Raw genomic sequence first — 23323 nt, forward strand, 5'->3', positions numbered from 1 at the left:
GGTTTTTCCCCGATATTGAGGTGGTGTGAGATCAAAACCAATAGCGTTCTTCAGATGTAGCTGTCTGGTTTTCCCATGGCCATTTATTGAAGAGGCTTTCTTGTTCCCATTTGGATATTCTCCCCTTCTGTGTCAGAGATGAGTTGACCATGGATGCCGGGGTTTGTTTCTGGACCCTCAACTTTATTCCATCGATCTGGATCTGTGTGTGTTGTTGTATTCCCAATAGCATACTGTCCTGCTGCTGCCGCTGCGGCTAAGTCACTTCAGTCGTGTCTGACTCTGCGCGACCCCATGGCCTGCAGCCTACCAGGCTCCTCCGTCCAGGGCATTTTCCAGGCAAGAGTACTGGCGTGGGTCGCCATCGCCTTCTCCGATACGCTCCTGAGGATCCTAGTTTGGTCGTCTAATTTCCTTTCACACAACCTTGGATGTCCGTATCGGGGCTTTTTCGTCGGATTGTATTGACAATTTAGGCTCTTTTCTGTTTCCGTAACCCCTTTTGCAATTCTTTGTTCGGTGCGACAATGCATTGGCATTTTGGGAGGAATAGCATCCAAGCTGTGGATTGCCTTGTGGGGCTGTGACATCATTTTCCCAATAGGAATTCTTTCAAGCCCTGAGCACAGCTTCTCTTTCCAGTGATTGGTGTGGGCTTGATCTTCCTTCTTCCATCTCTCGCCGTTTTGTGAGAACAGGTCCTTCCTTCCCTTCTGGGTTAGATGGACTCGTGGGTATCACTTCAGTGAATGGCATTGTCAGTGGGGGTGATAATTCCCTTCTCATTGGAAGACTTTGCTGTGAGTATTAGAAATGCAAGTGATTTCTCTTCCCCTTCCTCCCTGTCCATCTCTCAGAGCCACCGGGAAACAGAGGCCTCATCCAGGGTCACACAGGCCTGAGGGAGTGCAACTAGACTGTTGTTTCTTCAGGCCCTCCGTGCTGGACATCATCCGGGATACTCTGTGTGTGTCTTCCTCAGTCTGGTGTCCCTTCAGACCTTTCCCTAGTTTTCACAGGCTTGTTGTGTTGGTGTTCTTTGTCTGTTTGGAGACACATCCTTGAGAAGCTTTGTGTTTCCACTCATTCGTCTCGCGATGTATGACCTGTCTTTTGCTTTTGTAATGAGGTCTTTCCCACAGTAGATATCTTTGATTTTGCAAAGTCCACTGTATTCTCTGGGTTGTTTTGTGGACTGCCTTTTAGTTTTGTGTGTGAAGACTCAAAGCACGTGTCCGGTTTCTGCTCATTGTTCTTCTAGATTTGTGACAAGTTTTCATGGAAACTTTGTCTAGGGATAACTGGAAGTGAACTCGGTGTAAGGTGTCAAGTCTCCATCTCCATTCATGTCATGCCCTGCAGTTTCCAATTCCCTGTTCCTGAGTGGTTTTGGAGACCTTGTGGGAAGTTTGGTTGCATGGGAGTTTGCATTTCCACCTTGAGTAGATTCCCACTGTTCTGCCCTCAGGGACACTGTCAAGGGGGAGTGAGGAGCAGCCTGCACTTCCAGCAGTGACCACACGGTGGGGCGAGTGCTGCTCTCCCCTCTGGGAGCCCCAGGCCACAGGCATCCCAGTGAGGAGCCAGCTCTGTGCTCGGCTGAAAGGAGTTAGACTCTCAGGAGCCTCTGAGCCCTTGCCTTTGGATCACCCAGGGTGGGCATTTACTGTGACAGAAAAAAATTGCCCTGAATTCCATGGACGGAAGAGCCTGGCTGTGTAGAGTTCGTGAGTTGCCGTGAATCAGACACAACTGAGGACACAAAAACTCAATAGACTAAAACACTTTTGGGGGGTGGGGGGAGTGAAAGGGGGTGATGTGGGGTTTTTTTGTCGTATATAATAGCCAAGGGAAATCTAGTTTAAACCTAAATTCACATAGATGGGAAAGGTATAGCTCTCCGTCACCCTATTAAAAAAAAAAAAAAACTACTTAACTTTTCTGAAAGTTTATTTAGTAGCTTCCTTGAGCAGTTCATTGTGAAGCATTTTTTTTTTTTTTCTGTGACATCGGCCTCATTAAAAAGTACGGTTTGCCTTTACTGGATAATTTTGTTCATTGGTTTGTTAGGGAATCTTGGTAATATTTGAGTTTCCTGGGGAGCATGGTCACATGACCTGGCCCTGGCCAATCGGTGCGTTCCACCTCCCTGGCCACTGTGATTGGCTCCGGACTGGGGCAGTGCCCAATCGGGGCCCAGGGCCGGGCCTCACGTTGGAAGCCAGGGGAAGACGAGCTCTCGTCCTGCTGGGGTAGGGGAAGGGGTGGGGCCGGGGGAGGTCAGGCTCCAGCAGTGGGAGGGGCTTGAGGTCCGCCTGCGGCAGTTGGTGACCTTCCTGCTCCCCTCAGGGCAGAGCCGCCGGCCTGAGAATGAGGGCGCTGCTGAGCCCAGGGGCTGGGATGGCCCGTTGCTGCTGTGGTCCCAGAGCTCCACCCGAGAACTGACGGAGGCCGTCTGCCCGTGAGTCCTCTCCCGCTTGTCTGTCAGCTTGTTTGAACCATGCTGGGTTTTCTGCCCAGCCGGCTAAGGGGAATCCCTGGAAATGCAAGGGTGTGGGTTTTGGCAGACTTCAGGGAAGACATGCCAGATGAGCCTGGGAGACTCCAGCTTAATCTGGATTCAGGAGATATCTCTTCGGGCCAGCTAGTAATTGTAGGATAAGCCTAATGAGTCTTCACAGGATGAAGAGAGTAACGTGCCAAGGTAGCAATCGATGTCCTCATTCGAGAGGATGATGAGGCTGGTGCTCAGAGAAGGGGGGAACTTGGCCACAGCAAGGAGGTGTGCACCCAGACGGAACCCCCAGATCCGGCCATTTGAGCTCAGGGAGGCCACTGGTGTGGCTTGTCCCTGTGGCAGGGGCCGAGGCACGCAGCCCACCCTGATTCCTGCGGGGGCCTGACTTGGGAAGTGCCATCTGGTAGCTTTGAGACTCACCAAACCAAATTGCACTGGAGAGAGGAAGGACACCTTCCTTCATCCACCCCCCACCCCCGCCGGATTCCCACATACCCTGACCCCTTTCTCTGGATTTCGGAGCCCTTTCCAGAGTCCCGCTCATATGACCTCATTCGAAGTGCACTGTGGACGAGCTGCCATCTGCAGCTGCTACCACAGCAGCCAAGGGCTTTATCTCCCGAGTACCTCCCTTCCTTTGGAACTTGGGGGCCCTCTACTCCCCACTTGCACACCACAGACCTTTGCTGAGGATTGTGGGGACCCTCACTCAGTTTGCAGCACGTTGTAGCCATCCCTGTCCTCTCAATACCTCCCTTGCAACTCAGCTTGTGAGCTCCTTTGGAGCAGCGTGGCCCACCTGGCTGCAACGGCAGAGACACAGCTGACAGTGAAACAACAGCTTCGATCTGACAGCCGGAAAGCTCTGTCAAAAGGGACCTCCCTCTTCACACCGTAGAGGCTGTAGGAGCCGCCAGGGTTTGGGAACCAGTGCTGGGGCCAAAATGACTCCACAGCTGTTTTCCTTCCTGGGGAGGGTTCTGGCTCGAGTGGGAATGGCTCAAGTCTCCTAAGGTTCTGAAAGCCCACTGTGTGCAGATTCACGGTACACAGAGAGGAGAAGGTGGAGTCCTGCCCTGGAGGTGGTCACAGCTCACGGATGAGCCAGGCAGGCAGGCAGGCAGGCAGGGCATGAGACCACCTGAGCTGCCTTCATGAGTGAGTGGTGTGGGGGCAGAGGAAGAGAAGCCGGTCTGCTCCCTCATGTGGTGCCCAGGGCAGGTTGTCCCCAGAGGAAACCCTTACGACGGTGAGGACTCTCACTGCTGTTTCCCAAGGGGTTCCGTCGGTGCGTGTCTTCCCCGGAGCGGTCAGGCCGTCTCTAAAGTACACTGGCCATGGGCATTGCCTCTCCTTGGAACTTCCCATGTGTTTCTCTTTTGTTTGGAACAGTGATTTTTCTAGAGGGGTTCTGGGCCACAAGGTTGTTGGGTCATTTGCTAGCCTTCTGTCGTGAAGAACGCTTTCCTGGGCGTTGGGGTGGTTTGTTGTTCCAGCTCCCTTTCTTGGCTTCTTTTGGGAGCTGGTGCAACAAGAGGAGCTCAGCCTCTGCCTTCTGGCTGAGATGTCACCCTTCAAACAGCAATGCCTGCCTGGAGATAATGATGGCATTTGCCAAAAGGGCTTCGTTTGGCACATGATATCTTGAAAGGACGTACACCGTCCTTTCAGCTATCAAAGGCTAGTTCAAATGACATAAAAATGAGAACTCTCCAATGGAGTCTTACAGTAGGTGGAGAGTCCGAAAAAAACTCCTTCAGTCATTTCACTGAGAGTCATTGATTGGGGACACCAAGAATATAGGAAGGAATGCAGAAAGAAAAGATGAAATTGTGGTCAGGATCGGGGGGAGGGATGAACAGGGCCTGCTTGCCTTGAACCCAGGCTTTGTTGGCGGGTGGGGCATAAAGATCGAACGGGTCTGAAACTACAGAGTGGTGATGGTAACACCGTATCACCAGAGTTACACAACAGTGTCCCAAATTGCAACAATGATGAAAAAGTTTACTAATCCCAACTTAACCAACAAAAATAGACGAAACCATACAAAAAGTAAAACATCACCAGAAAGGTGGAAACAAACCAAATGCAAAGCAGCTCAGGGGAAAGGAACTCCATGTCCCCTGGGGGCAGACCGAGTTGCCGGCGTCCACGGTGAGCAGACAGGGATGGAGGCTGCAGAGCCGACCGCTCCCCTGGACATGGTGTTTCCGGCAAGGGCTCTGGGTCTCTGTCCAGAGCGGGGGCTCGTTCTTCCTGCAGGGGCGGGTGAGTCATCGTCGGCGTCTGGGTGTTGCGCGGGAGCCAGGGCAGGCTCTCCCTGCCGAGGCGGTGACTCCTCCTCTGCCTCGGGTTCTCCTGCCAAAGCCCGAGCAGGTACAGGTGCACGTGGAGGTGGAGGTTCTGGCTGAGGGGGTGGGACATCAGTGCCTGGGGCTGGGGGTCCTGCAGGCACGGAAATCCGATCTGCCCGGTGTGCTGGCCAGTACCCAGCTGGCCTGGTGTCTCTGCGAGGGCAAGGCTCGGTTCTCCATCTGCCCTCGGTGGATCCCTGGGTCCTGCACCTGGAGCCACCACCTCTGTAGGCACAGGTCTGGGAAGTGGAGCCTGTTTCCAGTTGGAGGCCAGTGCTAGAGCTGGGGGAGAAGCAAAGTTTGCCCACAGACCAGCCTTGGCATGTGCGTATCCCGGGACAGAAAGCTTCCAAGAGATTCCGAAAGAATACCCAGGGTTGGATGTCTTTTGGGACTGAAGTGTGCAAGATGGGGGTGGGGGTGTGAGGCCAGCGCTTGCTGCAGGCCCAGCAGCATCTTTCGGGGACTCGTCCCTGTGTAGCTCAGCACCCCCTCCCCACACACTCCCGTGCACCAGCCCCAGCGTCCTTACCTCTGTGCTCTGGCGTGCTGGGCTCCAGGTCCTCCTGCTGCCTCAGAGGCCGGGGTTCTCGGGACTCTGGGTCGGAGCCGGGTGTGCTGAGCTCCGTGGCAGCCTCAGACTGGGCCGCCGGGTGTATCCTGGGCGGTGTCTCGGCAGCAGGCCTTCCCCGCCTCCGCTTCGCCCCCGGTGGGGCTGATGCCTCCGTGGGCACGCTCACCTGGAGCCTGCACTGGGCCTCACGGGCGGGGGGTTGGTGCTCCGACCCCTCCCTCCGGGAGGTGGACGGGGTGTCCCCGTCCTCGGCCTCATCACGTGGGAAGCTCTGCAACGACAGTGACCGTCAGCCAGCCGTGCTGGGAGTTTTCCGAGCTGGGCCTGGCCAGTGGAGCCGCTGCTTCTGCCTGCTCGAACTTCTCTTCCCAGAAGGGTCAGAGACGTGTGTCTGCTCAGATCCCCACCCGGGAGGAAAGAGACCCACCTGAGGGTGTGAGGTCAGCCTGGGCGGCCGGCCCTGCCCGCACTGTTCCCATCCCAGCCAGCCTGATCTCCCCTGGGGTGTGGACACAACTTGTCCGCAGGCTTCTGACCCCACATCCGCCTGGGCTTCCTTGAGGGAGACACACCCCAAGAAACCCGCATCCACACACACAGGCAAAGGACCCGGTGTTTCCGGGTGGCATGGGAGAGGTGGCCTGGCCCGGCCTGGGGGTTCCCCGTGTTACCTTTCTGTTTCTCCGGGCAGAGGGCCAGAGGCCTCTCGGGGGTGCCCTGAGCCAACGTCGACAGGGTGCCACGCACACTGCCTGTGAGCTCTCCTGAGGCCCCGGCCTCTGGGCAGGGGCAAACAGCAGAACATCCTGGCAGCAAGAGATCTGGCTGGGGGCTCCTCTCCGCTCTGGAGGCCTGGATACCCGGGTTGCGGGTTCTGTTGGGTTCTGTTGCCGGCAGGTGACATCATTTCCTGGGGTTCGTGCTGAGGTCCCTTCCCCAAAACTTCCCAAGGGAATCTCTGGGTTTCTGACTGCTCGACCACCCCCCTTAGGCCATGTGCAGGCACATTGACAGCCACACAGCCCAGCCCACAGCCCTGGGGAGGCCTGGGTGCAGCCAGGGCCTGAGCTCCGAGGACCCCGCTGCTCTCAGACCAGGCTCCTTCTTCTCATAAGTGGTGTGGCCCTGGACAAGCATATGCCCCTCAGGGTTTCCCCAGTCTCTCCATCTGCAGAGTGGGGGTCATTCTCCCATCTGTTTCCTAGGTCTGTCGGCCTACGAGCAGCTCCATGCCTCTCCACCTGGGGCCGATATCACGTGGAGCTTGTGCGCTGAGACTTCAGAAAGAAAGACTCCATCCAGGGCTGACACAGCACAGAATGGGGCAGAACGAGGCCTGGATGCGCCGTGGTACCCAGGAAAAGGCACTGCCCCTCCTGACTGTTTTGAGACCCCACATCCAAGTTGGAGGCCCGAAAGGAAGACTCGAAGGTCTCCCTCTCTTATAGAAAAGAGTAGCCAACTTTCTGGTCCTCTGTTTCCATTGAGATTCTGTTCAAGTGTCCCAGCTCGGCTTCTGCGGGTGGCTGAGCTTCTAATGGCTCCCTGCGTTCTTGTCTTTTCCTCTCCAAACCTTCCGTCCTTTTCCCCCTTCTGGGGTGGATGGGCGCTGTCATTGCTTCTACCTTCGAGACAGATTGATGAAAAGTCTGGACCATCGACTCCTTTCCTCTCTTTGGTTCCGTGTCTCTCTCTGGCTGTGTCCCTCTCTTTTCCTTTCTCGATTCAGTCTGTGTCTTCCTCTTTCTCTCTCGTGTGTGGATGGATGGATGCTAGGAATGCACATGTATATGATTAGATGAGGGTTATGTTTTAGGGATGGGTTAGAGGGAGAGAAAGGCTTTAGGTCGGAGTTGGTCATGGGGGAAGGGTCAAGGGTGGTGGTGGTGTTTCTTGGAATCTGAGTGCTGTGCATTCTTCGTCTCTTTCCATATGAACCCCTTCTCAGATACACCACTTGCAAGGAGTCTCTCATGTTCCGTTTCCTATCTTTTGCATCTGTGAATGCTTAGCTTCTCTGTTGTGAAGAGGTTCCATTGGATGGAAACCCATTGGTGTACTTCGTTTCCCTCTTTCCCTTACTTGAAGAGACCCATTTCTACCTCCGCCCAGCAAATGGCAAGGAGACTCTGATGTTAAGGAGCCTTTGACCTACGCTTCTTTCTAGCTATCTCATGACATCAGTCTTTAGGGTGAGGTTTTTCCCCGATATTGAGGTGGTGTGAGATCAAAACCAATAGCGTTCTTCAGATGTAGCTGTCTGGTTTTCCCATGGCCATTTATTGAAGAGGCTTTCTTGTTCCCATTTGGATATTCTCCCCTTCTGTGTCAGAGATGAGTTGACCATGGATGCCGGGGTTTGTTTCTGGACCCTCAACTTTATTCCATCGATCTGGATCTGTGTGTGTTGTTGTATTCCCAATAGCATACTGTCCTGCTGCTGCCGCTGCGGCTAAGTCACTTCAGTCGTGTCTGACTCTGCGCGACCCCATGGCCTGCAGCCTACCAGGCTCCTCCGTCCAGGGCATTTTCCAGGCAAGAGTACTGGCGTGGGTCGCCATCGCCTTCTCCGATACGCTCCTGAGGATCCTAGTTTGGTCGTCTAATTTCCTTTCACACAACCTTGGATGTCCGTATCGGGGCTTTTTCGTCGGATTGTATTGACAATTTAGGCTCTTTTCTGTTTCCGTAACCCCTTTTGCAGTTCTTTGTTCGGTGCGACAATGCATTGGCATTTTGGGAGGAATAGCATCCAAGCTGTGGATTGCCTTGTGGGGCTGTGACATCATTTTCCCAATAGGAATTCTTTCAAGCCCTGAGCACAGCTTCTCTTTCCAGTGATTGGTGTGGGCTTGATCTTCCTTCTTCCATCTCTCGCCGTTTTGTGAGAACAGGTCCTTCCTTCCCTTCTGGGTTAGATGGACTCGTGGGTATCACTTCAGTGCATGGCATTGTCAGTGGGGGTGATAATTCCCTTCTCATTGGAAGACTTTGCTGTGAGTATTAGAAATGCAAGTGATTTCTCTTCCCCTTCCTCCCTGTCCATCTCTCAGAGCCACCGGGAAACAGAGGCCTCATCCAGGGTCACACAGGCCTGAGGGAGTGCAACTAGACTGTTGTTTCTTCAGGCCCTCCGTGCTGGACATCATCCGGGATACTCTGTGTGTGTCTTCCTCAGTCTGGTGTCCCTTCAGACCTTTCCCTAGTTTTCACAGGCTTGTTGTGTTGGTGTTCTTTGTCTGTTTGGAGACACATCCTTGAGAAGCTTTGTGTTTCCACTCATTCGTCTCGCGATGTATGACCTGTCTTTTGCTTTTGTAATGAGGTCTTTCCCACAGTAGATATCTTTGATTTTGCAAAGTCCACTGTATTCTCTGGGTTGTTTTGTGGACTGCCTTTTAGTTTTGTGTGTGAAGACTCAAAGCACGTGTCCGGTTTCTGCTCATTGTTCTTCTAGATTTGTGACAAGTTTTCATGGAAACTTTGTCTAGGGATAACTGGAAGTGAACTCGGTGTAAGGTGTCAAGTCTCCATCTCCATTCATGTCATGCCCTGCAGTTTCCAATTCCCTGTTCCTGAGTGGTTTTGGAGACCTTGTGGGAAGTTTGGTTGCATGGGAGTTTGCATTTCCACCTTGAGTAGATTCCCACTGTTCTGCCCTCAGGGACACTGTCAAGGGGGAGTGAGGAGCAGCCTGCACTTCCAGCAGTGACCACACGGTGGGGCGAGTGCTGCTCTCCCCTCTGGGAGCCCCAGGCCACAGGCATCCCAGTGAGGAGCCAGCTCTGTGCTCGGCTGAAAGGAGTTAGACTCTCAGGAGCCTCTGAGCCCTTGCCTTTGGATCACCCAGGGTGGGCATTTACTGTGACAGAAAAAAATTGCCCTGAATTCCATGGACGGAAGAGCCTGGCTGTGTAGAGTTCGTGAGTTGCCGTGAATCAGACACAACTGAGGACACAAAAACTCAATAGACTAAAACACTTTTGGGGGGTGGGGGGAGTGAAAGGGGGTGATGTGGGGTTTTTTTGTCGTATATAATAGCCAAGGGAAATCTAGTTTAAACCTAAATTCACATAGATGGGAAAGGTATAGCTCTCCGTCACCCTATTAAAAAAAAAAAAAAAACTACTTAACTTTTCTGAAAGTTTATTAATAGCTTCCTTGAGCAGTTCATTGTGAAGCTTTTTTTTTTTTTTCTGTGACATCGGCCTCATTAAAAAGTACGGTTTGCCTTTACTGGATAATTTTGTTCATTGGTTTGTTAGGGAATCTTGGCAATATTTGAGTTTCCTGGGGAGCATGGTCACATGACCTGGCCCTGGCCAATCGGTGCGTTCCACCTCCCTGGCCACTGTGATTGGCTCCGGACTGGGGCAGTGCCCAATCGGGGCCCAGGGCCGGGCCTCACGTTGGAAGCCAGGGGAAGACGAGCTCTCGTCCTGCTGGGGTAGGGGAAGGGGTGGGGCCGGGGGAGGTCAGGCTCCAGCAGTGGGAGGGGCTTGAGGTCCGCCTGCGGCAGTTGGTGACCTTCCTGCTCCCCTCAGGGCAGAGCCGCCGGCCTGAGAATGAGGGCGCTGCTGAGCCCAGGGGCTGGGATGGCCCGTTGCTGCTGTGGTCCCAGAGCTCCACCCGAGACCTGACGGAGGCCGTCTGCCCGTGAGTCCTCTCCCGCTTGTCTGTCAGCTTGTTTGAACCATGCTGGGTTTTCTGCCCAGCCGGCTAAGGGGAGTCCCTGGAAATGCAAGGGTGTGGGTTTTGGCAGACTTCAGGGAAGACATGCCAGATGAGCCTGGGAGACTCCAGCTTAATCTGGATTCAGGAGATATCTCTTCGGGCCAGCTAGTAATTGTAGGATAAGCCTAATGAGTCTTCACAGGATGAAGAGAGTAACGTGCCAAGGTAGCAATCGATGTCCTCATTCGAGAGGATGATGAAGCTGGTGCTCAGAGAAGGGGGGAACTTGGCCACAGCAAGGAGGTGTGCACCCAGACGGAACCCCCAGATCCGGCCATTTGAGCTCAGGGAGGCCACTGGTGTGGCTTGTCCCTGTGGCAGGGGCCGAGGCACGCAGCCCACCCTGATTCCTGCGGGGGCCTGACTTGGGAAGTGCCATCTGGTAGCTTTGAGACTCACCAAACCAAATTGCACTGGAGAGAGGAAGGACACCTTCCTTCATCCACCCCCCACCCCCGCCGGATTCCCACATACCCTGACCCCTTTCTCTGGATTTCGGAGCCATTTCCAGAGTCCCGCTCATATGACCTCATTCGAAGTGCACTGTGGACGAGCTGCCATCTGCAGCTGCTACCACAGCAGCCAAGGGCTTTATCTCCCGAGTACCTCCCTTCCTTTGGAACTTGGGGGCCCTCTACTCCCCACTTGCACACCACAGACCTTTGCTGAGGATTGTGGGGACCCTCACTCAGTTTGCAGCACGTTGTAGCCATCCCTGTCCTCTCAATACCTCCCTTGCAACTCAGCTTGTGAGCTCCTTTGGAGCAGCGTGGCCCACCTGGCTGCAACGGCAGAGACACAGCTGACAGTGAAACAACAGCTTCGATCTGACAGCCGGAAAGCTCTGTCAAAAGGGACCTCCCTCTTCACACCGTAGAGGCTGTAGGAGCCGCCAGGGTTTGGGAACCAGTGCTGGGGCCAAAATGACTCCACAGCTGTTTTCCTTCCTGGGGAGGGTTCTGGCTCGAGTGGGAATGGCTCAAGTCTCCTAAGGTTCTGAAAGCCCACTGTGTGCAGATTCACGGTACACAGAGAGGAGAAGGTGGAGTCCTGCCCTGGAGGTGGTCACAGCTCACGGATGAGCCAGGCAGGCAGGCAGGCAGGCAGGGCATGAGACCACCTGAGCTGCCTTCATGAGTGCGTGGTGTGGGGGCAGAGGAAGAGAAGCCGGTCTGCTCCCTCATGTGGTGCCCAGGGCAGGTTGTCCCCAGAGGAAACCCTTACGACGGTGAGGACTCTCACTGCTGTTTCCCAAGGGGTTCCGTCGGTGCGTGTCTTCCCCGGAGCGGTCAGGCCGTCTCTAAAGTACACTGGCCATGGGCATTGCCTCTCCTTGGAACTTCCCATGTGTTTCTCTTTTGTATGGAACAGTGATTTTTCTAGAGGGGTTCTGGGCCACAAGGTTGTTGGGTCATTTGCTAGCCTTCTGTCGTGAAGAACGCTTTCCTGGGCGTTGGGGTGGTTTGTTGTTCCAGCTCCCTTTCTTGGCTTCTTTTGGGAGCTGGTGCAACAAGAGGAGCTCAGCCTCTGCCTTCTGGCTGAGATGTCACCCTTCAAACAGCAATGCCTGCCTGGAGATAATGATGGCATTTGCCAAAAGGGCTTCGTTTGGCACATGATATCTTGAAAGGACGTACACCGTCCTTTCAGCTATCAAAGGCTAGTTCAAATGACATAAAAATGAGAACTCTCCAATGGAGTCTTACAGTAGGTGGAGAGTCCGAAAAAAACTCCTTCAGTCATCTCACTGAGAGTCATTGATTGGGGACACCAAGAATATAGGAAGGAATGCAGAAAGAAAAGATGAAATTGTGGTCAGGATCGGGGGGAGGGATGAACAGGGCCTGCTTGCCTTGAACCCAGGCTTTGTTGGCGGGTGGGGCATAAAGATCGAACGGGTCTGAAACTACAGAGTGGTGATGGTAACACCGTATCACCAGAGTTACACAACAGTGTCCCAAATTGCAACAATGATGAAAAAGTTTACTAATCCCAACTTAACCAACAAAAATAGACGAAACCATACAAAAAGTAAAACATCACCAGAAAGGTGGAAACAAACCAAATGCAAAGCAGCTCAGGGGAAAGGAACTCCATGTCCCCTGGGGGCAGACCGAGTTGCCGGCGTCCACGGTGAGCAGACAGGGATGGAGGCTGCAGAGCCGACCGCTCCCCTGGACATGGTGTTTCCGGCAAGGGCTCTGGGTCTCTGTCCAGAGCGGGGGCTCGTTCTTCCTGCAGGGGCGGGTGAGTCATCGTCGGCGTCTGGGTGTTGCGCGGGAGCCAGGGCAGGCTCTCCCTGCCGAGGCGGTGACTCCTCCTCTGCCTCGGGTTCTCCTGCCAAAGCCCGAGCAGGTACAGGTGCACGTGGAGGTGGAGGTTCTGGCTGAGGGGGTGGGACATCAGTGCCTGGGGCTGGGGGTCCTGCAGGCACGGAAATCCGATCTGCCCGGTGTGCTGGCCAGTACCCAGCTGGCCTGGTGTCTCTGCGAGGGCAAGGCTCGGTTCTCCATCTGCCCTCGGTGGATCCCTGGGTCCTGCACCTGGAACCACCACCTCTGTAGGCACAGGTCTGGGAAGTGGAGCCTGTTTCCAGTTGGAGGCCAGTGCTAGAGCTGGGGGAGAAGCAAAGTTTGCCCACAGACCAGCCTTGGCATGTGCGTATCCCGGGACAGAAAGCTTCCAAGAGATTCCGAAAGAATACCCAGGGTTGGATGTCTTTTGGGACTGAAGTGTGCAAGATGGGGGTGGGGGTGTGAGGCCAGCGCTTGCTGCAGGCCCAGCAGCATCTTTCGGGGACTCGTCCCTGTGTAGCTCAGCACCCCCTCCCCACACACTCCCGTGCACCAGCCCCAGCGTCCTTACCTCTGTGCTCTGGCGTGCTGGGCTCCAGGTCCTCCTGCTGCCTCAGAGGCCGGGGTTCTCGGGACTCTGGGTCGGAGCCGGGTGTGCTGAGCTCCGTGGCAGCCTCAGACTGGGCCGCCGGGTGTATCCTGGGCGGTGTCTCGGCAGCAGGCCTTCCCCGCCTCCGCTTCGCCCCCGGTGGGGCTGATGCCTCCGTGGGCACGCTCACCTGGAGCCTGCACTGGGCCTCACGGGCGGGGGGTTGGTGCTCCGACCCCTCCCTCCGGGAGGTGGACGGGGTGTCCCCGTCCTCGGCCTCATCACGTGGGAAGCTCTGCAACGACAGTGACCGTCAGCCAGCCGTGCTGGGAGTTTTCCGAGCTGGGCCTGGCCAGTGGAGCCGCTGCTTCTGCCTGCTCGAACTTCTCTTCCCAGAAGGGTCAGAGACGTGTGTCTGCTCAGATCCCCACCCGGGAGGAAAGAGACCCACCTGAGGGTGTGAGGTCAGCCTGGGCGGCCGGCCCTGCCCGCACTGTTCCCATCCCAGCCAGCCTGATCTCCCCTGGGGTGTGGACACAACTTGTCCGCAGGCTTCTGACCCCACATCCGCCTGGGCTTCCTTGAGGGAGACACACCCCGAGAAACCCGCATCCACACACACAGGCAAAGGACCCGGTGTTTCCGGGTGGCATGGGAGAGGTGGCCTGGCCCGGCCTGGGGCTCCCCGTGTTACCTTTCTGTTTCTCCGGGCAGAGGGCCAGAGGCCTCTCGGGGGTGCCCTGAGCCAACGTCGACAGGGTGCCCACGCACACTGCCTGTGAGCTCTCCTGAGGCCCCGGCCTCTGGGCAGGGGCAAACAGCAGAACATCCTGGCAGCAAGAGATCTGGCTGGGGGCTCCTCTCCGCTCTGGAGGCCTGGATACCCGGGTTGCGGGTTCTGTTGGGTTCTGTTGCCGGCAGGTGACATCATTTCCTGGGGTTCGTGCTGAGGTCCCTTCCCCAAAACTTCCCAAGGGAATCTCTGGGTTTCTGACTGCTCGACCACCCCCCTTAGGCCATGTGCAGGCACATTGACAGCCACACAGCCCAGCCCACAGCCCTGGGGAGGCCTGGGTGCAGCCAGGGCCTGAGCTCCGAGGACCCCGCTGCTCTCAGACCAGGCTCCTTCTTCTCATAAGTGGTGTGGCCCTGGACAAGCATATGCCCCTCAGGGTTTCCCCAGTCTCTCCATCTGCAGAGTGGGGGTCATTCTCCCATCTGTTTCCTAGGTCTGTCGGCCTACGAGCAGCTCCATGCCTCTCCACCTGGGGCCGATATCACGTGGAGCTTGTGCGCTGAGACTTCAGAAAGAAAGACTCCATCCAGGGCTGACACAGCACAGAATGGGGCAGAACGAGGCCTGGATGCGCCGTGGTACCCAGGAAAAGGCACTGCCCCTCCTGACTGTTTTGAGACCCCACATCCAAGTTGGAGGCCCGAAAGGAAGACTCGAAGGTCTCCCTCTCTTATAGAAAAGAGTAGCCAACTTTCTGGTCCTCTGTTTCCATTGAGATTCTGTTCAAGTGTCCCAGCTCGGCTTCTGCGGGTGGCTGAGCTTCTAATGGCTCCCTGCGTTCTTGTCTTTTCCTCTCCAAACCTTCCGTCCTTTTCCCCCTTCTGGGGTGGATGGGCGCTGTCATTGCTTCTACCTTCGAGACAGATTGATGAAAAGTCTGGACCATCGACTCCTTTCCTCTCTTTGGTTCCGTGTCTCTCTCTGGCTGTGTCCCTCTCTTTTCCTTTCTCGATTCAGTCTGTGTCTTCCTCTTTCTCTCTCGTGTGTGGATGGATGGATGCTAGGAATGCACATGTATATGATTAGATGAGGGTTATGTTTTAGGGATGGGTTAGAGGGAGAGAAAGGCTTTAGGTCGGAGTTGGTCATGGGGGAAGGGTCAAGGGTGGTGGTGGTGTTTCTTGGAATCTGAGTGCTGTGCATTCTTCGTCTCTTTCCATATGAACCCCTTCTCAGATACACCACTTGCAAGGAGTCTCTCATGTTCCGTTTCCTATCTTTTGCATCTGTGAATGCTTAGCTTCTCTGTTGTGAAGAGGTTCCATTGGATGGAAACCCATTGGTGTACTTCGTTTCCCTCTTTCCCTTACTTGAAGAGACCCATTTCTACCTCCGCCCAGCAAATGGCAAGGAGACTCTGATGTTAAGGAGCCTTTGACCTACGCTTCTTTCTAGCTATCTCATGACATCAGTCTTTAGGGTGAGGTTTTTCCCCGATATTGAGGTGGTGTGAGATCAAAACCAATAGCGTTCTTCAGATGTAGCTGTCTGGTTTTCCCATGGCCATTTATTGAAGAGGCTTTCTTGTTCCCATTTGGATATTCTCCCCTTCTGTGTCAGAGATGAGTTGACCATGGATGCCGGGGTTTGTTTCTGGACCCTCAACTTTATTCCATCGATCTGGATCTGTGTGTGTTGTTGTATTCCCAATAGCATACTGTCCTGCTGCTGCCGCTGCGGCTAAGTCACTTCAGTCGTGTCTGACTCTGCGCGACCCCATGGCCTGCAGCCTACCAGGCTCCTCCGTCCAGGGCATTTTCCAGGCAAGAGTACTGGCGTGGGTCGCCATCGCCTTCTCCGATACGCTCCTGAGGATCCTAGTTTGGTCGTCTAATTTCCTTTCACACAACCTTGGATGTCCGTATCGGGGCTTTTTCGTCGGATTGTATTGACAATTTAGGCTCTTTTCTGTTTCCGTAACCCCTTTTGCAGTTCTTTGTTCGGTGCGACAATGCATTGGCATTTTGGGAGGAATAGCATCCAAGCTGTGGATTGCCTTGTGGGGCTGTGACATCATTTTCCCAATAGGAATTCTTTCAAGCCCTGAGCACAGCTTCTCTTTCCAGTGATTGGTGTGGGCTTGATCTTCCTTCTTCCATCTCTCGCCGTTTTGTGAGAACAGGTCCTTCCTTCCCTTCTGGGTTAGATGGACTCGTGGGTATCACTTCAGTGCATGGCATTGTCAGTGGGGGTGATAATTCCCTTCTCATTGGAAGACTTTGCTGTGAGTATTAGAAATGCAAGTGATTTCTCTTCCCCTTCCTCCCTGTCCATCTCTCAGAGCCACCGGGAAACAGAGGCCTCATCCAGGGTCACACAGGCCTGAGGGAGTGCAACTAGACTGTTGTTTCTTCAGGCCCTCCGTGCTGGACATCATCCGGGATACTCTGTGTGTGTCTTCCTCAGTCTGGTGTCCCTTCAGACCTTTCCCTAGTTTTCACAGGCTTGTTGTGTTGGTGTTCTTTGTCTGTTTGGAGACACATCCTTGAGAAGCTTTGTGTTTCCACTCATTCGTCTCGCGATGTATGACCTGTCTTTTGCTTTTGTAATGAGGTCTTTCCCACAGTAGATATCTTTGATTTTGCAAAGTCCACTGTATTCTCTGGGTTGTTTTGTGGACTGCCTTTTAGTTTTGTGTGTGAAGACTCAAAGCACGTGTCCGGTTTCTGCTCATTGTTCTTCTAGATTTGTGACAAGTTTTCATGGAAACTTTGTCTAGGGATAACTGGAAGTGAACTCGGTGTAAGGTGTCAAGTCTCCATCTCCATTCATGTCATGCCCTGCAGTTTCCAATTCCCTGTTCCTGAGTGGTTTTGGAGACCTTGTGGGAAGTTTGGTTGCATGGGAGTTTGCATTTCCACCTTGAGTAGATTCCCACTGTTCTGCCCTCAGGGACACTGTCAAGGGGGAGTGAGGAGCAGCCTGCACTTCCAGCAGTGACCACACGGTGGGGCGAGTGCTGCTCTCCCCTCTGGGAGCCCCAGGCCACAGGCATCCCAGTGAGGAGCCAGCTCTGTGCTCGGCTGAAAGGAGTTAGACTCTCAGGAGCCTCTGAGCCCTTGCCTTTGGATCACCCAGGGTGGGCATTTACTGTGACAGAAAAAAATTGCCCTGAATTCCATGGACGGAAGAGCCTGGCTGTGTAGAGTTCGTGAGTTGCCGTGAATCAGACACAACTGAGGACACAAAAACTCAATAGACTAAAACACTTTTGGGGGGTGGGGGGAGTGAAAGGGGGTGATGTGGGGTTTTTTTGTCGTATATAATAGCCAAGGGAAATCTAGTTTAAACCTAAATTCACATAGATGGGAAAGGTATAGCTCTCCGTCACCCTATTAAAAAAAAAAAAAAAACTACTTAACTTTTCTGAAAGTTTATTAATAGCTTCCTTGAGCAGTTCATTGTGAAGCTTTTTTTTTTTTTTCTGTGACATCGGCCTCATTAAAAAGTACGGTTTGCCTTTACTGGATAATTTTGTTCATTGGTTTGTTAGGGAATCTTGGCAATATTTGAGTTTCCTGGGGAGCATGGTCACATGACCTGGCCCTGGCCAATCGGTGCGTTCCACCTCCCTGGCCACTGTGATTGGCTCCGGACTGGGGCAGTGCCCAATCGGGGCCCAGGGCCGGGCCTCACGTTGGAAGCCAGGGGAAGACGAGCTCTCGTCCTGCTGGGGTAGGGGAAGGGGTGGGGCCGGGGGAGGTCAGGCTCCAGCAGTGGGAGGGGCTTGAGGTCCGCCTGCGGCAGTTGGTGACCTTCCTGCTCCCCTCAGGGCAGAGCCGCCGGCCTGAGAATGAGGGCGCTGCTGAGCCCAGGGGCTGGGATGGCCCGTTGCTGCTGTGGTCCCAGAGCTCCACCCGAGACCTGACGGAGGCCGTCTGCCCGTGAGTCCTCTCCCGCTTGTCTGTCAGCTTGTTTGAACCATGCTGGGTTTTCTGCCCAGCCGGCTAAGGGGAGTCCCTGGAAATGCAAGGGTGTGGGTTTTGGCAGACTTCAGGGAAGACATGCCAGATGAGCCTGGGAGACTCCAGCTTAATCTGGATTCAGGAGATATCTCTTCGGGCCAGCTAGTAATTGTAGGATAAGCCTAATGAGTCTTCACAGGATGAAGAGAGTAACGTGCCAAGGTAGCAATCGATGTCCTCATTCGAGAGGATGATGAAGCTGGTGCTCAGAGAAGGGGGGAACTTGGCCACAGCAAGGAGGTGTGCACCCAGACGGAACCCCCAGATCCGGCCATTTGAGCTCAGGGAGGCCACTGGTGTGGCTTGTCCCTGTGGCAGGGGCCGAGGCACGCAGCCCACCCTGATTCCTGCGGGGGCCTGACTTGGGAAGTGCCATCTGGTAGCTTTGAGACTCACCAAACCAAATTGCACTGGAGAGAGGAAGGACACCTTCCTTCATCCACCCCCCACCCCCGCCGGATTCCCACATACCCTGACCCCTTTCTCTGGATTTCGGAGCCATTTCCAGAGTCCCGCTCATATGACCTCATTCGAAGTGCACTGTGGACGAGCTGCCATCTGCAGCTGCTACCACAGCAGCCAAGGGCTTTATCTCCCGAGTACCTCCCTTCCTTTGGAACTTGGGGGCCCTCTACTCCCCACTTGCACACCACAGACCTTTGCTGAGGATTGTGGGGACCCTCACTCAGTTTGCAGCACGTTGTAGCCATCCCTGTCCTCTCAATACCTCCCTTGCAACTCAGCTTGTGAGCTCCTTTGGAGCAGCGTGGCCCACCTGGCTGCAACGGCAGAGACACAGCTGACAGTGAAACAACAGCTTCGATCTGACAGCCGGAAAGCTCTGTCAAAAGGGACCTCCCTCTTCACACCGTAGAGGCTGTAGGAGCCGCCAGGGTTTGGGAACCAGTGCTGGGGCCAAAATGACTCCACAGCTGTTTTCCTTCCTGGGGAGGGTTCTGGCTCGAGTGGGAATGGCTCAAGTCTCCTAAGGTTCTGAAAGCCCACTGTGTGCAGATTCACGGTACACAGAGAGGAGAAGGTGGAGTCCTGCCCTGGAGGTGGTCACAGCTCACGGATGAGCCAGGCAGGCAGGCAGGCAGGCAGGGCATGAGAACACCTGAGCTGCCTTCATGAGTGCGTGGTGTGGGGGCAGAGGAAGAGAAGCCGGTCTGCTCCCTCATGTGGTGCCCAGGGCAGGTTGTCCCCAGAGGAAACCCTTACGACGGTGAGGACTCTCACTGCTGTTTCCCAAGGGGTTCCGTCGGTGCGTGTCTTCCCCGGAGCGGTCAGGCCGTCTCTAAAGTACACTGGCCATGGGCATTGCCTCTCCTTGGAACTTCCCATGTGTTTCTCTTTTGTATGGAACAGTGATTTTTCTAGAGGGGTTCTGGGCCACAAGGTTGTTGGGTCATTTGCTAGCCTTCTGTCGTGAAGAACGCTTTCCTGGGCGTTGGGGTGGTTTGTTGTTCCAGCTCCCTTTCTTGGCTTCTTTTGGGAGCTGGTGCAACAAGAGGAGCTCAGCCTCTGCCTTCTGGCTGAGATGTCACCCTTCAAACAGCAATGCCTGCCTGGAGATAATGATGGCATTTGCCAAAAGGGCTTCGTTTGGCACATGATATCTTGAAAGGACGTACACCGTCCTTTCAGCTATCAAAGGCTAGTTCAAATGACATAAAAATGAGAACTCTCCAATGGAGTCTTACAGTAGGTGGAGAGTCCGAAAAAAACTCCTTCAGTCATCTCACTGAGAGTCATTGATTGGGGACACCAAGAATATAGGAAGGAATGCAGAAAGAAAAGATGAAATTGTGGTCAGGATCGGGGGGAGGGATGAACAGGGCCTGCTTGCCTTGAACCCAGGCTTTGTTGGCGGGTGGGGCATAAAGATCGAACGGGTCTGAAACTACAGAGTGGTGATGGTAACACCGTATCACCAGAGTTACACAACAGTGTCCCAAATTGCAACAATGATGAAAAAGTTTACTAATCCCAACTTAACCAACAAAAATAGACGAAACCATACAAAAAGTAAAACATCACCAGAAAGGTGGAAACAAACCAAATGCAAAGCAGCTCAGGGGAAAGGAACTCCATGTCCCCTGGGGGCAGACCGAGTTGCCGGCGTCCACGGTGAGCAGACAGGGATGGAGGCTGCAGAGCCGACCGCTCCCCTGGACATGGTGTTTCCGGCAAGGGCTCTGGGTCTCTGTCCAGAGCGGGGGCTCGTTCTTCCTGCAGGGGCGGGTGAGTCATCGTCGGCGTCTGGGTGTTGCGCGGGAGCCAGGGCAGGCTCTCCCTGCCGAGGCGGTGACTCCTCCTCTGCCTCGGGTTCTCCTGCCAAAGCCCGAGCAGGTACAGGTGCACGTGGAGGTGGAGGTTCTGGCTGAGGGGGTGGGACATCAGTGCCTGGGGCTGGGGGTCCTGCAGGCACGGAAATCCGATCTGCCCGGTGTGCTGGCCAGTACCCAGCTGGCCTGGTGTCTCTGCGAGGGCAAGGCTCGGTTCTCCATCTGCCCTCGGTGGATCCCTGGGTCCTGCACCTGGAACCACCACCTCTGTAGGCACAGGTCTGGGAAGTGGAGCCTGTTTCCAGTTGGAGGCCAGTGCTAGAGCTGGGGGAGAAGCAAAGTTTGCCCACAGACCAGCCTTGGCATGTGCGTATCCCGGGACAGAAAGCTTCCAAGAGATTCCGAAAGAATACCCAGGGTTGGATGTCTTTTGGGACTGAAGTGTGCAAGATGGGGGTGGGGGTGTGAGGCCAGCGCTTGCTGCAGGCCCAGCAGCATCTTTCGGGGACTCGTCCCTGTGTAGCTCAGCACCCCCTCCCCACACACTCCCGTGCACCAGCCCCAGCGTCCTTACCTCTGTGCTCTGGCGTGCTGGGCTCCAGGTCCTCCTGCTGCCTCAGAGGCCGGGGTTCTCGGGACTCTGGGTCGGAGCCGGGTGTGCTGAGCTCCGTGGCAGCCTCAGACTGGGCCGCCGGGTGTATCCTGGGCGGTGTCTCGGCAGCAGGCCTTCCCCGCCTCCGCTTCGCCCCCGGTGGGGCTGATGCCTCCGTGGGCACGCTCACCTGGAGCCTGCACTGGGCCTCACGGGCGGGGGGTTGGTGCTCCGACCCCTCCCTCCGGGAGGTGGACGGGGTGTCCCCGTCCTCGGCCTCATCACGTGGGAAGCTCTGCAACGACAGTGACCGTCAGCCAGCCGTGCTGGGAGTTTTCCGAGCTGGGCCTGGCCAGTGGAGCCGCTGCTTCTGCCTGCTCGAACTTCTCTTCCCAGAAGGGTCAGAGACGTGTGTCTGCTCAGATCCCCACCCGGGAGGAAAGAGACCCACCTGAGGGTGTGAGGTCAGCCTGGGCGGCCGGCCCTGCCCGCACTGTTCCCATCCCAGCCAGCCTGATCTCCCCTGGGGTGTGGACACAACTTGTCCGCAGGCTTCTGACCCCACATCCGCCTGGGCTTCCTTGAGGGAGACACACCCCGAGAAACCCGCATCCACACACACAGGCAAAGGACCCGGTGTTTCCGGGTGGCATGGGAGAGGTGGCCTGGCCCGGCCTGGGGCTCCCCGTGTTACCTTTCTGTTTCTCCGGGCAGAGGGCCAGAGGCCTCTCGGGGGTGCCCTGAGCCAACGTCGACAGGGTGCCCACGCACACTGCCTGTGAGCTCTCCTGAGGCCCCGGCCTCTGGGCAGGGGCAAACAGCAGAACATCCTGGCAGCAAGAGATCTGGCTGGGGGCTCCTCTCCGCTCTGGAGGCCTGGATACCCGGGTTGCGGGTTCTGTTGGGTTCTGTTGCCGGCAGGTGACATCATTTCCTGGGGTTCGTGCTGAGGTCCCTTCCCCAAAACTTCCCAAGGGAATCTCTGGGTTTCTGACTGCTCGACCACCCCCCTTAGGCCATGTGCAGGCACATTGACAGCCACACAGCCCAGCCCACAGCCCTGGGGAGGCCTGGGTGCAGCCAGGGCCTGAGCTCCGAGGACCCCGCTGCTCTCAGACCAGGCTCCTTCTTCTCATAAGTGGTGTGGCCCTGGACAAGCATATGCCCCTCAGGGTTTCCCCAGTCTCTCCATCTGCAGAGTGGGGGTCATTCTCCCATCTGTTTCCTAGGTCTGTCGGCCTACGAGCAGCTCCATGCCTCTCCACCTGGGGCCGATATCACGTGGAGCTTGTGCGCTGAGACTTCAGAAAGAAAGACTCCATCCAGGGCTGACACAGCACAGAATGGGGCAGAACGAGGCCTGGATGCGCCGTGGTACCCAGGAAAAGGCACTGCCCCTCCTGACTGTTTTGAGACCCCACATCCAAGTTGGAGGCCCGAAAGGAAGACTCGAAGGTCTCCCTCTCTTATAGAAAAGAGTAGCCAACTTTCTGGTCCTCTGTTTCCATTGAGATTCTGTTCAAGTGTCCCAGCTCGGCTTCTGCGGGTGGCTGAGCTTCTAATGGCTCCCTGCGTTCTTGTCTTTTCCTCTCCAAACCTTCCGTCCTTTTCCCCCTTCTGGGGTGGATGGGCGCTGTCATTGCTTCTACCTTCGAGACAGATTGATGAAAAGTCTGGACCATCGACTCCTTTCCTCTCTTTGGTTCCGTGTCTCTCTCTGGCTGTGTCCCTCTCTTTTCCTTTCTCGATTCAGTCTGTGTCTTCCTCTTTCTCTCTCGTGTGTGGATGGATGGATGCTAGGAATGCACATGTATATGATTAGATGAGGGTTATGTTTTAGGGATGGGTTAGAGGGAGAGAAAGGCTTTAGGTCGGAGTTGGTCATGGGGGAAGGGTCAAGGGTGGTGGTGGTGTTTCTTGGAATCTGAGTGCTGTGCATTCTTCGTCTCTTTCCATATGAACCCCTTCTCAGATACACCACTTGCAAGGAGTCTCTCATGTTCCGTTTCCTATCTTTTGCATCTGTGAATGCTTAGCTTCTCTGTTGTGAAGAGGTTCCATTGGATGGAAACCCATTGGTGTACTTCATTTCCCTCTTTCCCTTACTTGAAGAGACGCATTTCTACCTCCGCCCAGCAAATGGCAAGGAGACTCTGATGTTAAGGAGCCTTTGACCTACGCTTCTTTCTAGCTATCTCATGACATCAGTCTTTAGGGTGAGGTTTTTCCCCGATATTGAGGTGGTGTGAGATCAAAACCAATAGCGTTCTTCAGATGTAGCTGTCTGGTTTTCCCATGGCCATTTATTGAAGAGGCTTTCTTGTTCCCATTTGGATATTCTCCCCTTCTGTGTCAGAGATGAGTTGACCATGGATGCCGGGGTTTGTTTCTGGACCCTCAACTTTATTCCATCGATCTGGATCTGTGTGTGTTGTTGTATTCCCAATAGCATACTGTCCTGCTGCTGCCGCTGCGGCTAAGTCACTTCAGTCGTGTCTGACTCTGCGCGACCCCATGGCCTGCAGCCTACCAGGCTCCTCCGTCCAGGGCATTTTCCAGGCAAGAGTACTGGCGTGGGTCGCCATCGCCTTCTCCGATACGCTCCTGAGGATCCTAGTT

At 55.0% G+C, this 23323-nt stretch overlaps 3 protein-coding genes and 1 long non-coding RNA gene across 4 annotated transcripts in view; 1 reads left to right on the forward strand and 3 right to left on the reverse strand.

Annotated features, from left to right (window-relative positions):
* Nucleotides 1–23323, forward strand: part of LOC145529707 (uncharacterized) — a 1704434-nt gene that overhangs the window by 1098161 nt on the left and 582950 nt on the right. The window contains exons 139-141 of the long non-coding RNA XR_014071296.1: nucleotides 2350–2461; nucleotides 9991–10102; nucleotides 17632–17743. This is a non-coding gene — a long non-coding RNA (uncharacterized LOC145529707). The remainder of the gene's footprint in view (nucleotides 1–2349; nucleotides 2462–9990; nucleotides 10103–17631; nucleotides 17744–23323) is intronic.
* LOC145530095 (uncharacterized) lies at nucleotides 4504–6677 on the reverse strand. Its single transcript, XM_081550908.1, has 4 exons — nucleotides 6666–6677; nucleotides 6118–6330; nucleotides 5405–5717; nucleotides 4504–5154 (listed from the first exon to the last, which is right to left on the reverse strand). The coding sequence occupies exons 1-4, from the start codon at nucleotides 6675–6677 to the stop codon at nucleotides 4526–4528; spliced, it is 1167 nt and encodes a 388-aa protein (XP_081407034.1). The 3' UTR covers nucleotides 4504–4525.
* Nucleotides 12143–17207, reverse strand: LOC145529578 (uncharacterized). The gene is made up of 3 exons (XM_081550163.1): nucleotides 13758–17207; nucleotides 13046–13358; nucleotides 12143–12795 (listed from the first exon to the last, which is right to left on the reverse strand). The coding sequence occupies exons 1-3, from the start codon at nucleotides 13992–13994 to the stop codon at nucleotides 12167–12169; spliced, it is 1179 nt and encodes a 392-aa protein (XP_081406289.1). The 5' UTR covers nucleotides 13995–17207; the 3' UTR covers nucleotides 12143–12166.
* LOC145529690 (uncharacterized) lies at nucleotides 19784–21591 on the reverse strand. Its single transcript, XM_081550294.1, has 3 exons — nucleotides 21399–21591; nucleotides 20687–20999; nucleotides 19784–20436 (listed from the first exon to the last, which is right to left on the reverse strand). The coding sequence occupies exons 1-3, from the start codon at nucleotides 21531–21533 to the stop codon at nucleotides 19808–19810; spliced, it is 1077 nt and encodes a 358-aa protein (XP_081406420.1). The 5' UTR covers nucleotides 21534–21591; the 3' UTR covers nucleotides 19784–19807.

Source organism: Giraffa tippelskirchi, chromosome 12 (assembly GCF_054371585.1).
Source record: "Giraffa tippelskirchi isolate mGirTip1 chromosome 12, T2T-mGirTip1v1.2.pri, whole genome shotgun sequence".
Lineage (NCBI taxonomy): Eukaryota > Metazoa > Chordata > Mammalia > Artiodactyla > Giraffidae > Giraffa > Giraffa tippelskirchi.

Bases quoted from the DNA above. Each gene is read 5' to 3' on its own strand.
- LOC145530095 (XM_081550908.1), bottom strand. The intron at 5,718-6,117 runs GTAACACGGGGA...CTGTCGTTGCAG, and splicing joins CTGCCCGGAGAAACAGAAAG to AGCTTCCCACGTGATGAGGC. The intron at 5,155-5,404 runs GTAAGGACGCTG...CTTCTCCCCCAG, and splicing joins CAGCACGCCAGAGCACAGAG to CTCTAGCACTGGCCTCCAAC.
- LOC145529690 (XM_081550294.1), bottom strand. From the start codon at position 21,533: ATGTTCTGCTGTTTGCCCCTGCCCAGAGGCCGGGGCCTCAGGAGAGCT. The intron at 21,000-21,398 runs GTAACACGGGGA...CTGTCGTTGCAG, and splicing joins CTGCCCGGAGAAACAGAAAG to AGCTTCCCACGTGATGAGGC. The intron at 20,437-20,686 runs GTAAGGACGCTG...CTTCTCCCCCAG, and splicing joins CAGCACGCCAGAGCACAGAG to CTCTAGCACTGGCCTCCAAC.
- LOC145529578 (XM_081550163.1), bottom strand. From the start codon at position 13,994: ATGATGTCACCTGCCGGCAACAGAACCCAACAGAACCCGCAACCCGGG. The intron at 13,359-13,757 runs GTAACACGGGGA...CTGTCGTTGCAG, and splicing joins CTGCCCGGAGAAACAGAAAG to AGCTTCCCACGTGATGAGGC. The intron at 12,796-13,045 runs GTAAGGACGCTG...CTTCTCCCCCAG, and splicing joins CAGCACGCCAGAGCACAGAG to CTCTAGCACTGGCCTCCAAC.